Source organism: Manacus vitellinus, unplaced genomic scaffold, assembly GCF_001715985.3.
Source record: "Manacus vitellinus isolate BGI_N305 unplaced genomic scaffold, ASM171598v3 scaffold_27_pilon, whole genome shotgun sequence".
Classification (NCBI taxonomy): Eukaryota; Metazoa; Chordata; class Aves; order Passeriformes; family Pipridae; genus Manacus; species Manacus vitellinus.
In genome coordinates, this window is record NW_021940039.1 from 4,309,569 (window position 1) to 4,325,408 (window position 15,840).

The 15,840-nt window shown below is 48.4% G+C and overlaps 1 protein-coding gene across 1 annotated transcript in view; it reads right to left on the reverse strand.

The window, feature by feature from the left end:
* Window positions 1-928: 928 nt before the first annotated feature.
* CFAP77 (cilia and flagella associated protein 77) overlaps window positions 929-15,840 on the reverse strand; it is a 59,797-nt gene continuing 44,885 nt past the window's right edge. Inside the window, exons 4-6 of the mRNA XM_018074207.2 lie at window positions 12,386-12,488; window positions 11,147-11,242; window positions 929-1,145 (exon numbers count right to left, since the gene is read on the reverse strand). Of these exons, the coding sequence (XP_017929696.1) occupies window positions 1,077-1,145; window positions 11,147-11,242; window positions 12,386-12,488 (268 nt within the window). The 3' untranslated portion in view covers window positions 929-1,076. The remainder of the gene's footprint in view (window positions 1,146-11,146; window positions 11,243-12,385; window positions 12,489-15,840) is intronic.

Consider the following 15,840-nt stretch of genomic DNA (forward strand, 5'->3'; position numbering starts at 1 on the left):
AGGGCTGGGCTAGTCCTAGTGCTGAGGTGTGAGAGGTAAAATCATTCTGGGCACATCCACCCTCCAACTGCTTGTTCCCAGCCCCTTCCTGAGCTGGGGATGCAGTTGGGCCTGCCCAGGGCAGCAAATTTCACCTCTCAGAGTGTGGCTCAGAACATACCTGAGCTCTGTAAGTGCCAGTGGGATGATGGATATGAAAACTGAAAGCTAATTTGACTTAGATAGCTGGTACAATCTGAGCTCTAACAGTAGATGTGAGAGGCAGGCTACACAGGAGTAATTAATTATTCCTGTAGCAATAATGGAGAGGCACAGATAAAGTAATCACTCTTATTACTAAGTGGTGTTGCCTTGAGGTAAAATGCTCTGTTGGGAGGAGATGGATTCCAGATGTGCTGGTAACTGAGCCTCTGCTGTCACCTGTGGGTGACCAAGCTGGGATTTGGGTGCTGTGATGTCGAGTTGTTGTTGGAGTTTGACTTTGTTCAGCAAGTGCTTGAAGAGGCTCAGCCCCGAGGGACATGAGACACCAGCAGCTCTTGGAGGGTGAGTGTGGAGCTGGCTGGAGTCACCTTCAAGTGGAGGCTTTTCTCTGTGGTGAGGCCTCAGCTTGGCAGAGTGGTTAAAGCAGGTGTTTGGATTCCTTCACACAGGCAAGGGCTTTGCTGCATCAGGCAGTAATTTGGCAAAGAAGTGAGGAGGACTGATGGAGTATGAGATATTCTAGATTTGATATCGACTGCATTTAATGTAATTGTTCAGAACCAGCAGAGAAGGAGACTGTCCTGCTTTCCCTGTGGGGCTGTGCTGGTTGAACACTGCCCTGCTCCTGGGGTACCCTGGGCACAATGAGAACAGTGGTGTTCAGACTAAGGTGCTGTGCCCTTGACATGAAGCAATGAATGGGCTGAGACAGAATCATTCCTGCTGTACTTGTGCTTTATTTGGCTGTATCTGCATTAGCATAACTCTGTACAACCTGAGAGAAAGTCTGTGTGGGGTCACAGGGCAGTGCCCAGCACGGTCTGTGATGGGTGGGTGCTCTGGGGAAGGGCAGCACCTCTGGCAGGCACTTCTCAATGGGAGGCACTGAGTGCCTTTTCACGAGCTTCAGGGTCTGGAAAAGTACTGAGATGAGGCTCAGCCTGTGAGGGAAGGAGCAGAGAGAGGATTGGTTACAGCCAGCAGTCAGCCACGGAAAGTAGGTTGTAGCACAGACAGGGAAGAGACTGTGGATTGCATGAGGGGTTTTGTCTGATTGGAAAACGTTGCTCCAGCTCAAGTTAAACACTTAACCTGTTTAAAATGAGGAGTAGTTTTCTGATTGACTTCAGCAGGTTCTTATCCCGCTCTAGTAACAAAACTCTGCAGTCTTACTGTGGGGTGTTTGTTGTCTGACACTTTCAAAGGCTGGCAATGCCCTAAGGTGGACCCTGAAATAAATATGACTTGTTTTCTATAACACAGGACTTGTGTCCTTCACTGAGGGGGCAGGGTGGACTCAGAGCTCTCAGGGAAGACACTGTTGGGATCAGGATCTGGCTGACAAACACAGAAGCAGTGTCTCCCCAGGAATCACCTTCGAGGTGGGGAGAGGGTGAAAAAATGCCCATGACAACAAACCAAGGGGAAGCAATTTGGGGGAGAAAGGTCCCAGGGCCGTTTGGTGTGAGCAGTGGGGCTCACACACAGCACCCCTGCACGGGAGATGCAGCTACTGAGATGTGTCTTCCTGCAGGGAGTGGGTTTGCCATGGGGGGCCACGGGCTTTGCCTGCCCCAGCCCAACTCTCTGTGCCATACATCTGCCTCGTGTGGATGTGCTGAGCTTCCTCCTGCTTCCCCCACCCTGCTCAGGCTGGCTGGGTGTCAGGTTTTGCATATGTAAAAATACAGAGCAGTCTTTGCCCTGAAAAGCTTGCGAGTGATCTCATTAATCAAGACAAACAAAGCGTATTTAGCTATTCCCCCTCTCTGGAGGAAGGCGTTCAGGTACTTAAATATGCATTTGAGTGCCTAACTTCAGACAGCTGTTTCTGGATGTTTTTGCTTTCTCACAAGTAGCAGCAGTGACATAACCCTTCTCTGGGAGGGAAAGGTGGGAGAGGCAGAACTAAGGGCTGCTAAAGGAGGTGGGTAGCCCCAGGGAGCTGGCAGGGACAATCCCTGGCTGTTCCAACTCCAGCCTCCCATTAAAGATGCACACATTTTTCCCCTCAGAGCTGGGATTGTTGGAAAAATCCAGTGCTCACAAGTAAGGACAGTTGAGCTGCTTCTCTGGGATGTGCCTCTGCCTTTCTGTTGTGCTCCCTTACCCACCAGTGCTGGGAACTGGGCAGAGAGAAGTTTCTGCCTGGGACTGGGTTGAAGCCACAGGAAAGGAAACAGCAGTTTATTCACTCCAAACTTGGTACAAAGCTACGGGGTGAGAAATGTCACACTGAGCCACAACTGGCAGTGATTAAAATTAGCAGAGCCTTGACAAAGTTGTGAGGGATTCCAGCTCCTGCCCTCAGCATGAGTGAGTGGGAAGCACCAGGTGTAGGACAGGGACAAGTGCTATTTTAAAAAATGAGAAACCCTCTCATAATGAAGGCCAGTAATTAGAGCCCAGATAAGGGTGTCCCTGGGTCAAAGGTCTTATTATGACAGAGACTGGTCTTGAGAAGTCAATGCCAGTGATGAATCCTCATCTCGGATTCTTCTAATTCATATTTTAAATGATGAACCCAAAGGTACTTCCTGATGATTTTTGCCATTACTCTGACGTGGTAGTGGATTGTTATGTCAGGATTTTGTCTGAATCATGGATTTGGAGCACTGGCTGTAGCAGGACAGGAATATAGTTTGTAGGTAAAAGCTGGGTGGTTTTCCTTGCAGATGATGGAGCTGCAATGGGCTTCAGCTGCTGATGAGGAGCAATGTTTTTGCTGCTGCTCATTGCATTTGTTACTGACAAATGAAAACCTGCAGGACCCTTGGAGCTGGGATGTCATATCTGTGTTTGCTTCAAAGAATTAGAGGTGCAACAAAAAATACCACTCCTAAAACTTAAGTATGTATTTGGGGGGGTATTTTAATTTGGGTTTCTTAGTTATGGAGGATAAATTAAAGCAGGTATGTCAATGGAGGGCTCAGAAATCGCATATGAGATGCAGACATGCTGAGCTGGTGCAGTGGGAAGGCAGAGCTCCCCCGATGGCAGCAAACCCCAGAGACTGACCAGGGTTTTGTGGGTGCTGTGGGTGTTGGGCTTGTCCATGTTGAGGTTGGTGCCTGGGGTGTGTGTGCTGTAGGTGCTGGGCACTGTGAGCACCCTTGGGTGCTCAGTAAGCTCAGCTCATGTGGGAGGAGTTTTAGTTAACAGGATTTAATGGACTGTGATGACTTGTAGGAGCTGTTGAGGAAGAACCCATGAAAGGGGCTGAAGCAAGTTAGAAGCAGCACCAGGCTGTCCCCCTGCCCTGGAGGGATCCACACTGGGCTGCAGGGAGATGCAGCTTAACCTGCTCCTCTCCCAGCACCTGCCTGGCTCTGCCCACCTGCTCACAGGCAGCTCCCCAGCCTCGCATGATTTTTCACTTTAACACCAAAGCTGCGCCGGGGCTCAGCCTGGTTTTTCCATCATCCATTTGATCGAATCCTTTTAGCGGGTGACAAAACACTTTGCTGAGCTCTCTTTACGGGAAACCAATCCCTATTCTTTTTTCAAAACCTCCCTCATTTACAGGAGTCTAACAAATCCTGGGCCTTTAAAGTCTTATCCTGTTTGTGGGTTTGGTTGTTGGTTTGTTGTGGGTTTTTGTTGGTTTTTTTTTTCCCCAAAACAACACAAATCCGATGTTTTTTTTTTTTTTTCAGGGAGGGGGGAGGAAGGAGTAAAACAAACAATGCAGAGGGGGGAGCAGGGTGTTCAGGGCGTGCACACCGTGCCGAGCATCCCCCTCGCCCGGACAAAAAAAACCGCGCGCATCGGGATGCAAATGATTTTTCCCGTGAAGCTATCACTTGTAAAGCTTGACAGAAAATAATGAGAAACACTAAATCTTTTATAAGGTCAACACTCAAGCAGCTGTCAAACAAGAAAAGAATTTAGCGAAAGATCCGCGAAAACTTCCATCGCCTCATTAAATCCAACAGGGCCGGGGCCCGGCGTGGTGAGGAGGCACCGGGGCGCCTCCGTTTTGTGTCAGTAATTTGCGGCGGAGGAAGAGGGAAGACGAAACAGCCAACGCCGAAGGGGCCTTGGGGGAGGCTGGGGAATCGTTAGTGCGCCAGGAGCGGCCTCGGCTCCTAATTGGAAGCATTGGGCATTATCAACGGAGGATTTGCCTCGGCTCCCTGACAGCTCTCTAGGCCTGGAATGATAGCCCACTTGTCAGTGTAAAAGACCATTAAAAACAAACCATTTTGATTTAATTGGAGGCGGTGTGCTGGGGGCCCAGGTGAGGCGCTTCATCAGCCGATGTTGGCTGCTGATGCCTTTTTCCCCCTGTATTGATGGCTTTTTTCTTTTCCTCCCCTCCCTTTCAAAAACTGTCTAGGAAAGAGAAAGAGGTGCTGAAAGATCCTTCACAGCCGCATCGAGAGCGGCTTTCAATAGGGTTGTCAACAAATGCCATGACAAGTTAGAGAGAGGCAGGTACTTTTAAAACAGACGTTATTCTGTCCAAGATGAGCTGTGCTCAGAGGTGAGCGTTGGATTATTAGGGTTACAAATACTGTGGCTTTTCCTGCCACTGGCACGCTTAACTGGCTTAATGAATGGGGTTGATTTTTCTCTCCCCACCTTTCTAAGAACAGAGGGGAATGCAGGACAAGGGAGCCTGGGCTAAATGATCCTTATTTGCTTCAAGGCCGAGAAGGTTTCAAACAGTGCTCAGCAATTTTTGGCTGCCGTATTTTAAAGTCCCATGGAGATCTGGGATTTTTTTCTTCTTTTCTTCCTAAAAATAACGTCCACAGATATTTGCTGGAGTTCACTGGTCGCTTGGTTTGGGCAATAGTATGAGGAAAGGAGAATTAACCCACTAGAGCTGTAACCTGGCATGTGCCCCTAGTGTTTTGGGTCAGACCAGAGCTGGCAGCTTTTGCCTCATGTGCTTGAGATCTGCATCCTGACCCTTCTCATGCCAGGCAAGAGTTTTACTTAAAGTTGTCTGTTGATAAATAGCATCTCTGCAGAAGTCAGAACAGGTCCACAAATGAAATCCCAAATCCATTTCAGAAGTGCTTCTGTGGATTTGTGTAGGAAGTAGGTAGCACTGAAAGCAAGGGTAGGTGCTCACCTGTAACCCAACACAGTGTGTGTGGTTTTACTCTGCTACAAGTCATGAAGCTGTGAGCACCCAAAATCTGTTCCTTCACAGCAGAATATCTGTATTACAGCAATGGAAACTGGTTGCCAAGAGTTTTCCTTGTGCTGCCTTTGGATGCTTGGGCTTGGATGTAGGTGGAGCCTGCCCTGGAGAGGGTCCAGGCTGTAAGGCTGCACAAGGAGGGTGGTGTTTGGTTGTGTCGATCAGGAGATGAAAATGGCAGAGGGAGACACAAGAAAGGGCTGAGCAAGGCAGGTAATGGTTTTAACTGAGAGGGTTGATTTAGGTGAGATATAAGAAGCGTGGTTGTGTTTGGGTTTTTTTGGTTTTTCTTTTTTTTTTTTTTTTCTTTTTTTGCAATGAGAGTGTTGAAATATTGGCACAGGTTGCCCAGAGAGGTGGTGGATGCCCTGGAAGCATTCAAGGTCAGGCTGGATGAGGCTCTGAGAAACATGATCTATTGAAGATGACCCTGCTCACTGCAGGGGGGTTGTACCAGATGTCCCTTAAAGGTCCCTTCAAACCCTGAACTATTCTATAGCAGAGGGCAGCACTAGGGTGGAAGGGAGAAGTTGTGTGTCCAGGGCTCAAGGGATAGTGGGAAAGGCTGAACCATGAAGATGCTTTGCTGTGATTTGAGCAGTTTTATTGCTGGAAGCTTCAGCTATCAGGCAAACCAAGGAAACCTCCAGAATGTGCAAGGAAACGTAGTGATGACAAGAGGGGTCCAGAGCCTGCAGCTAGTCCTGGAATGGCTGCAGTGTGGGAGGTGACACCTCTGCTCTGGTCCCACAGGAGATGTGCAGGGATCATAGTCAGGCCTGAGTCTCTGCTGCCCATTTGGAACCCTGAAGGGTGTTGTGCTCTTTCTGCATTGTGCCTGCTGCAAGCCAGTGATGCTGGTTTGGATTGTCACTGCAGGGCTGGGACCCACCAACTCTTGTCACCTGTGCCACTGAACAGCCAGCTGGTGACACTGATTTTAATTTTTTTTGGTCAGCCAAAATTGCAGCCGAAGGGAGGTTTGATCTGGTACTATGGTGGAACAAACTCATTGCTTTATTTTTTTTTAAGCACTACTTAGGCCCCAGGAGAAAAGTTACAATAATAATCAAAGTCCAGGAAGTTTTTCTGCCCTCAAAGGCAGGAGGACCAATGCTGTATCTGAACAGCCAGCCCCTGTGCTGTGTGCATCAAGCCCAGGTTATTTAAGCAGAATCTGTGGCTTTTCTGACAACAGTTGCAAGATTACATGAGCTGTGCTTGTCAGTTCAGCTCTGTAGACAAAAATAGAGGTAAGGCATTAAAAAAAAATGTGGAACACTTCTGCGTGTACGTGTTAAACCTCCACTGTTAATTCTGACGAAGGATCAGGCTGCGAGCAGGTATCGGATCCCCGGTGAGAATCAAATTCCGGAGCCCAGAATTTTTTGCCGCAAAGTTTATACAGTGGGGATTCCTCTAATTACTTTCAGTGGAAATTTACCTGACAGAGCTTTCCCAGGTAACGCGAAGGCAGATGCGGGAGAGCCGCTCAGCCGCTGACAGAGCCTTTGATTTTGTGCCAGGTTGCAAATTAAGTCTTTTGCCAAGGTACCCGAACACTTGCTCGTCAATGGCTTATCGCTTATTCATAGCGCGCACCCAGCGCCGCGCGTTTCATCTGCTCGGGGAGGCAGTGCTGGTGACAAAAGTGTTGTCCAAAGTTGCTGCATTTTTCTTCCCTCCCCCCTGTTTGGTCAAGGAAACGAGCCACCTCAGTGTCTGTGCAAGCTGGAATTCTCTAATGAGCAAAGGGGGAAGGCCTGGTGTGTTTGTGCCGCGGTGCACGGAGGTGTTTTGACACACGGGTGGGTTCTGTCCTACAGCACTGCTGTGGGAGGTGTTGGTATCTGAATCCTTCTGGATTGACTTGACAGAGCCCTGGAAATCTCTCACAGAGTGGCCAGCACTGCCTTACTGGTTTGGTAGTGTAGTGGGTTGACCTTGGCTGGACACCAAGTGCCCACCCAGCCCCTCGATCACTCCCCTTCCCAGGCAAAGCTGCTCTGGGGAAATGAATTCCATCTCAGCCAGACCCAGTACAGGCAGTGACCATCAGACGTGCAGATGGAGGTAACTGGAGCCTCACCCCATGCTGGTACAGCCATGGCTGTGGGGATGCTGCATTTTGGCAGCAACATCCTTTCCACAGTTTGTTTGACACCAAGGATACTGTTCTGCCTGAGCCAGCAAGTGAGGAGTGACACAGGGATGGGACACATCCCATGAATATGGGGAACAGGAGTATTTAAGGCTGAGAGAATTGGGATTGTTCAGCCTGGGAAAGAGAAGGCTTTGGGCTGACCTGATTGCAGCCTTCCAGTACCAGTGAGGGAACTTACAGGAAAGATGGGGCAAGACTGTTTACAGGAGATGTAGTGACAGGACAAGGGGAAATGGTTTCAAATTGAAAGAGTAGGTTTAGATTAGATATTAGGAAAAAATTGTTCATTCTGAGGGTGGTGAGGCCCTGGCACAGGTGTTCCATCCCTGGAAGTATGGCTGCCCCATCCCTGGAAGTGTCCAAGGCCAGGTTGGAAGGGGCTCTGAACAACCTGGTCTAGTGGAAGGTGTCCCTGCCCATGGCAGGGGAGTAGAAACAAGATGATCTTTGAGGTCCCTTCCAACCCAAACCATTCTATGATTTATGTCCATGCTGGGTGCCCAAGAGTACAGTCCCTAGGGAATGTAGTCCCTCATCTACAAATAAATTAAGTTTTGGTTCACAGTCCCAGCCATGTTGGCAAAACCTGAGCCCAGGAATCATGTCACTGCAGGCAGAGCAAGGCAGAGGCTGTTTGCTTTGGGGGATGACTGAGGAAGAGGAGGGCAGTAGAAGCATCTTGCTGAGGGTAGTAAGGAGTTAATTTGTTTGGTTTTGTTAAAACAATATAAAAAATAATTTAAAAAACCCCACTACAATACTTTCCCTAATGAACTGCCCATCAGGAGATGACTGGCTCCCTGTCACCTGTCTGTCTTGGTGAGCTGGGGGGCCCAGGGGACCACGGGTTGGTTCTCCAGAGCGGAACAGGAGCGATCACCCAGTGTGGGAGAGCCTGTGAGCCACCCGGTTAGCTTAATAGTGTGGGCCATTATTCTAAAGCAGTGGGGCTGAAACCTAAATCCAAATGAAAATATAGTCAATTTGTCTGTACTTTACTGACTGAATGGCTATGTAATGCCATGCAGCTCTGGCAACACAGGCAGCAAGCAGAGGCAATTAGTGGGGAGGGAAAAGCTCCTTTGTTTTGTTCTCTTCCAATTCCTGGGCAAGCTCTAGCAAGGTGCCAGGAAAGAGTCTTGGAGGGACTGAATGGAAAGTCCAGTTTAAGAGCCAGTAGTGACATCCATGTCCAGTTTCTGCAGCTCTTTGTAAGGGGTCAGGATGGGAGTAGAAAAATCTTCCTTGTTGATTTTTACGGGTCCAAAGGAACAAAGTCTCACCTTCCTGCTGCTGCCTATTTTGGGTTATAAACCACCTCGGTAGCTGGGTGCTCTGCATTGCTCCCCTCAGGCCCAGAGCAGGCCAGACTTAAAGGCATGACACCAGATGATGGGGTGAGTGTGACAAGAAAGGACAAGTGGCTTGAGAACATCACACTCCTGCAGCTCACACCAGCCTCAGGTCACATGGAAATAAAGTTCAAAGTGGGGCTGTGCTCAGGGCAATGGAGTCTCTGAATATTCTTGTCCAGGGTTTGGAGTATTTCCCAGGTCATGAGAGTTTTCTGTACTGGCCAGAGCAGGACAGTGTCACTGAAGGCTGGTAGGAAATAATATGCAGTTGGAGTCTGCTAACAAGCTTTCTGTAAAGCGATATTTTTGTGGTTGCTTTTCATACTTTTTTTGCACAGTAGGATGAGGGTGTTACATGGATTATAGACAGTGTTTTGGTTTATTGTCACCTTTGTAAAGAAGGGACTGACATTGACTTCTGGAGTCCCTGGGTTTGGTTGAAGGGTTAGGCCAGTCTGCTTTCAAGACCATTCTACCACCTTTGTAGAATCCACCTTTACAGTGGTAGTTAAACAACTGTTCAGTGGCCATCAAGTGTCTTTGAGAATCAACTTTCTCTGGGTTGTTGCTGCTTTTATATGGGGAAGCATTTATGGATGTATGAAGTTATTTTTCCATGGAGGAAACCATGCACTGAAAGTCAAGTGAGTAACAAATTCCCTGATCCAAGTTCTGTCGTGGGCTGTGCCTGTTTAGATCTGCAGCTGGGGAAAGGCAAACCTTCCAGGTTAATGAGAAAGGAGGGATACAGAAATCTGCAGAGGCTGTGCAAAATGAGCTGTCCCTCCTCTCTGGATGCTGCTCCTGTGAAGGCAGGGAAGAGGAGAGGAAGGAGAAAGGCACAAAGAAGAAAAGACTCCAAGGTTTGAGAACTGTGGCTGGGGGAGGAACCCAACCACAGCCATGGATGAAACAAAAGGCAAAGCACGAAGCAGAACACAGGCTGAAAAATGAACAGTGATGGAAAGGTCTGGGGTGAGAGGAGCTCTAAAGAGGAGGCTTGCCCCAGTATCTCGTGTGACTTCCACAATCTGTTTAACAGCGATCGGTCATGTTCTCTCGCTGACACTCGCCGCAGCAGCAGCTCTGAGCTGACAGGCAGTGGGGATAAATGATTACTGACATATGCTAATCGGACAGTCTGAGACAGGACAGAAGAGGAATACATCAAGGTGCTGCAAAACACATTTCTTGGGCAAAACTCCCCAACTTGTACGAGTAAATCAGCTTCAGGAAGTCACAAGGCTTCCTGGTTGTTTTAAACCGCGGTTAAAAATCGGCAGCGTGGCAAAAAAATAACCCCACCAGAACAAGAGCTGGGGTGGGGACCTCAGAGGCTCTTTGCAGTGGTATCTGTCAATGCCAGGTATGATTTTGGCCACGTAAACTCCCTGCAGGGTTTCAGTGCTTTCATTTTCTGGTGTCTCCTTTCCATTCCACTTGCCCAGCTCTTTCCCCTTCCTCCCTAAAATGCCCCCTAGCTCTTCACTTGGAGTTTCCTTGTAATTTGCACCACAGATAAAGGTAACAGAACTCAAACAAGCACCCCAGAGCACAGCAGCTTGCACAGATGAATTCAGGGAGGTGTTTAGATCCCAGTGCTGGAACAAGAAACCTTCACCTTGGCTCTTATTTGGATCAATTAAAGGAAGTGTCATGCACATCTACAACCTGGCCAGACCCTTTGCTTAGTCTCAGGATAAATATTGTCAATCAGGCAGCTTAGAGAGGTATCAAGAGTGCAGCTTTCTGGAAAGCTCTAATTCTTGGGTGGGAAAGCCTCCTGAAACATCTGGTATGGTTTGAATTAGTTGTGGTGAGAGCTGATGAAATGTCAGGGTACCAAAATGCAGGTGTGACTGTCCTGTTTGTGTAGGGCCATTGTGGGGACACCAGCAGAGAACAAAGGCCACCCCTGTTCTAACAGTGATACATAAAAAGATGCTCCTCATCTCATTGTGAGTGAAGGTGCACACAAGTTAGAAAATAAGTTAGCTGGACAACTGCTGCCTCTCTTCCAGGGCTTATGGCTGGCAAAAAAATCCCACCCTAAAGTCCAAAAGGGGCTGATGTTCGAACCCATTTGGGACCACTTTAAGGTTTGGGTCTCAAGGAGCTCTGAGCTAAGAGCCTCACTGTGTCCTAAGGATGTTATTTGGACATGTGGGCTAGAAGGTGTCCCTGAGTTCACCCAAGTGCTTGTAGAGCCCAGAAAAGCCGAGTTTAGCCAGGGGGTGGGTTGTGGTGGGATGTCAGAGCGTTCCATACCTTCTCAAAGCGGGCTGGGTGCCAGAAGGACTCCTCCTTGACGGGGGGTGGGTGCGTGCGCAGGTACGTGGTGCGATTGCCACGCACCTGGTCCAGCTGAAACCAAAGGGAAACAACAGCGAGCTCAGAGGGCAGCACAGCCACAGCAGCAGCCTGGTGTCATGCAGTGCAGGGACACTGGGGTGGACAAGGCTAAAAGTCACTTTGGCCTGATGACCACAACTGCCTGATGTGGGCAGTTTCTCGTGCCCATGCAACTGATAGTGGTATTAAAATGTAATGATGAGGAAAACATGAGCAGCTGTCAGCTCTCAGTGCCTGCTTTATACAGCATCCCAGGGAGATGGCCACTTCCTGCAGGAAGCCCTGTGCCCTGAGCTACAGCAGTGGCTCACCACCAGCTGGGAAAGCCACTTCCACCACCCCCACCACGGTGGGGTTTGCTGGTGTGTGTTGCTCTCTGATTAATTGCAGCTCACAGTGCTTGATAGTCCCAGCACAAGCCAGTGCAGGTACCTGGTGAATGTTTTGGCCACTGCATGAAACCGTGGGGAGTCTGTCTGCTCTGTGGTCTAGGATGTAGGTTTGTGTTGCTTAGCTCAGTAATTGGTGGCTGCAGGCTTTGGGAACTTGGTGGAGAAAACTTAGGGACTAAAAACATCAGTCATTAATAGATAAAGTAGGGATGCACTTCCCAACATCCCAGGCTGGTGTATTCATAAAGGAACTGCTAATTAAGGATACTGTTTTCCTGCATTTCAACTATAAAGCATAGTTTGTGATGGCAGTAAACCCATTGAAATTGGTCATTACCATATTAGCTTGACTCTTCTTTGAGCCATTAACTAATAAAACAGTCATTGGCTGCTTTTAAATGATATTACAATGTTGGTGTGTTTAACAACCCAGTGTTATACTCCAACAACTGCTGTGGGTGCTGTCATCAACCACACCATGCCAGGGGCAGGGCTGGTCCTTCCAACATTTACTGGCTGTCCTCCTGTTGTGGCCACTGTCATGGGTAACCTGAGCAGAGCTGATGCTGCCCAAAGGACTGTTCACGGGGCTCCTGGCATGGGATGCTCACCTCTGTTAGGCTTCATCAGCCTTTTAGTAGTCAGGGAGGATGTTTTCCCAGCTGAGAGCCCTCCCCATCCATCAAGGGGTAGGGCAGTGGGGGGTTCTGCCCAGTAGCAGTGCAGTGCACAGCAAGGGGAGGCATTGCTGCAGTATTATCACCTTTTTCTTTTCGATTTTCTGGACTCTTGTCCGGGCTCTCTGGCGCTCCATCCACATCTCCTTGTATCTGTGTTGGATGATGTCATAAATGGGAGTGGAAGGCCTGGAAAACATTGAAAAGACAACAATATAATCTCCAGGGGTAATGCCTCTCTTTACCTCCCCGTGCTGGTTCACATCTCTGCTCCTAGAAAGTGTGACTGGTGAGAACAAGAAAAAAGCCTTGCACTGGGAAAGGCTTTTTCTTCCTCAAGAAACCTCAAACCCACATTCATTTGCAGTTAACACACCACAATCTGCACACACCTGGGCACAATTTCTATCTTTGCACAGCCTTTTGCAGCAGCTCTGTCCAGACCCTGGTGTGCTGGAAGGACCACAGAGCACCACAGACTTCAGCTCAGCCTTGGGCTGGGCTTTGGTGTTGCCACTCTGGAGCTCAGAGGAGCAGCTCTGGCTGGATCCCCTCCAGTGGAGGAACCACTGGGTGCAAAGTGTGTTTTGCTAAGATGACACTGCTTTTGCTATTAAAATCTCTCTCATGTTTGCACCAAAGGCTGCAAACAGATGCAATGATGGATTGGGTGAGAGGAGTAAGTGCTGTCCTAAGCAATTTGAATGGGGATAAAAATGGACTCAATGCAGATGGTCAGGTGTCTGCAGCAGAAAGCAGAGCTGAAATGCTGAGCCCTGGGCTAGTTCCTGAGCTGCACAGACCAGATATATTTGCCCCTTGAAACAAGGTTCCAGGGAGCATGCAAGGAGCAAGGGGGAGACAGCAGTGGAGAGGAGCTGCAGATGACTATGTTTCTAGAAAAACAGGAAAAAAAGGCAGTGGCTTATTGGCCAGTGTCCCATTCAGCTGCTCTGAGCTGGCATTAACCTGACCAGCTTGTGGCAGAGCTGCAGCCTGAAATTGTTGAGCCTTGCTCCTTGCAAGTGAGGATACTTTAACTTCATCAGCCAGTGTGGGAGGCAGAGCTGGCAGTGGCAGCAGCAGGACTCCTGCCTTGAGGACAGCGTATCAGTTATTGCCGTGGTCCTGCTGCTCTTCTTTTCCCCCAGAAGCAAACACTTGAAGGTGATGGAGGACCTCGATCTCGAGTTTTATGGGTCCTTGTCCTTGCACACCTTGCTGAGGAGGGACTTTGCTGATCTCAGCAGCAGCCGATGACTGTGGAGCTCCCACCTGTGGCCTGCAGTGCCTTCAGCTGCAGCTCCCCTAACAGGGACAGTGCTTTCCCTGCCTGTCCCGACCAACTGCAAGGCACTGGGGATTTGGGATAACTTCTGGGCCACCAGCTCCACCAGAAGGTCTTTTTCTGCAAAGAGCCCATGTGCCACAGAGTGAGCTGGTGCTTTGTGGCTCTTGGCAGGAGTGGGTCCAAAATTGACAGCCGCCAGCTTTTAGCAGCCTGGAGAATCCTTGATGATCACAGAGGGCACCAGCAGCGCGTATGCAAATAGTAACTCTTCTGTTTCTTGTTCCTTCACCCCTGTGGTGACTTTTATTACTTAATTATTGCACACCACATGCTTCAAAACAGCCTAATCTATGGTCGTGTTTTCTAATGATACTAGATGTGCAATCCAGCAATATACATCCCAAGGGGGCATTCATATCAGAGGAGACATCCTTCTGCAGACCTCCTGTTTCATAGATCACATGCTGCAGGGCTTTTCAAGCCTTTGCTTACAAATCAGCTCTGCTGCTCCAGACAGTAATCTGGAGACATCCGGTGCCAAAGGCGACACTGACATTTACCCTTTGTCCCCTCTTCTTCCCCCTCCTTCCCTTCTATTTTGGCCTTTCACACCGATCAGAGCTGGGCAAAATATTTAGAGAGGTTAAAAGATGTGGTGAACCTGCAGTCAAGTGTCTTATTGTCTGTGTGGGGTCTCCAGTCTCATTGTGTGGTGTAAATTTTGGTATTCCTGACACAGGGTGAGCATTGCACATGAGCTTCTCTCCTCCTGCCCCTTTGCTCTCCAAGGCAGGAGCCTTCCTGGTGTGCAGGAGTAGCAGGGAGGGATGCAGGAAAGCACTGAGCCTTTGTAGTCCTTGATTATTGATTTTTGTGGAAGTTGAATGGGTTTTCACATCTCTATGGAGGTGACTTTTACCTTCTCCAGTGGACCAGCCAGTTGGTGACTGATTAGTCCACAGCTGGCTTGTAAGTAAATGCTTGAAAGGACACATTTGGGTTGATGCTCTTCAGAGGTCCTTCCCTGCCGTGTGATTAATCGCATTTAAGTCCTGATCCAGCAAAGTATAGAGTCATGCCTGGAATGGTGCACGCATGAACTGCCTCGGAAATCGGCGGGAATGACTCGTGTGCTCACTTATCCACGTGAGCTCTGGGGGGGCTGCAGGACATGAGGCTTCCTCTGGCTTTTCCTGCCTCCTTTGAGAGAAACACTGAGAGAGTGGGGAAGAGCAGGGGATATCAGGTAACACACTTTGACTGAGGTTACTGGAGGAATTCCAGTGAGGCAGCTTTTCCTCTGTAGGTCAAACCCTGATCTCATAGGAGTGGACAGGGAGTTTGGCCCCGATATTGGTGACACTTGGCAGGGTGACAGCCCTTATTTGCAGCTTATTTGGCCTTTGGGAAAATGTGCTCTCACCTCAGTGTTACTTAAGGACAGGAATGAAGGGCTTGTGTGCTCCGTTTCCTTTTGTCACCCTGCCCAGATGTCACTCCTGAACTGGGAGGATTTTACTGTGGGGAGAGCGGGGGAAGCATCCGCTGAAAATGCTTATTGCAGATTAAAATCCATCTCATCCAGAGTAACTCAGATCTCCTTGTTTTGGCACAAGCACCCTGCCACAGAAAGGCAAGGCAAAGAAGTTCTGATAGGATGTAACAAATTATTTATAATTATAGGGAAAAAAAATCCTCAGCTGCTTCCTTTTATAGTCAAATAGTTGGAGCCACTTCTAATGTTGACATTTCCTAAATATTTTAAAATTTATCTGTGCACATTTTCGAAACTATTATCCCTGAAACAGTTCCTGTCTCTTTAATAGAATCTCTCTAATTTACTTTCAAGAGTCAGGGTACAGACCTATTTTCAACTGAAATGACAAGCACCTGCTAACTTGGTTATACAATGTGGAATGCCAGTCTGCCAGAAATCTCCTGGAAAAGAAGCTGCAGCCTCCTAATAGGCTATTTTACTGTGAAAACAATGTTAAAAAGTATAATAAAGTATTAACAATATTAAAATAAAACAGTGTAGGCCTTAAATGAGCTACAAACTAGTTAAATCTATTCTATTCAATATGAGCCTTCAGTGCTTTGCAGCTGATACCTCAGAGCTGGGATTTATCTAAAATGAAGGCACCAGGGACATGCAAGAGAAATGGTAATTATAATTTGCAAACATTAGGCTGACACTTTTCTGTGTATGTGTGTATAAATTCTGACAGCTGTGATTGGTGCCATGCCAAA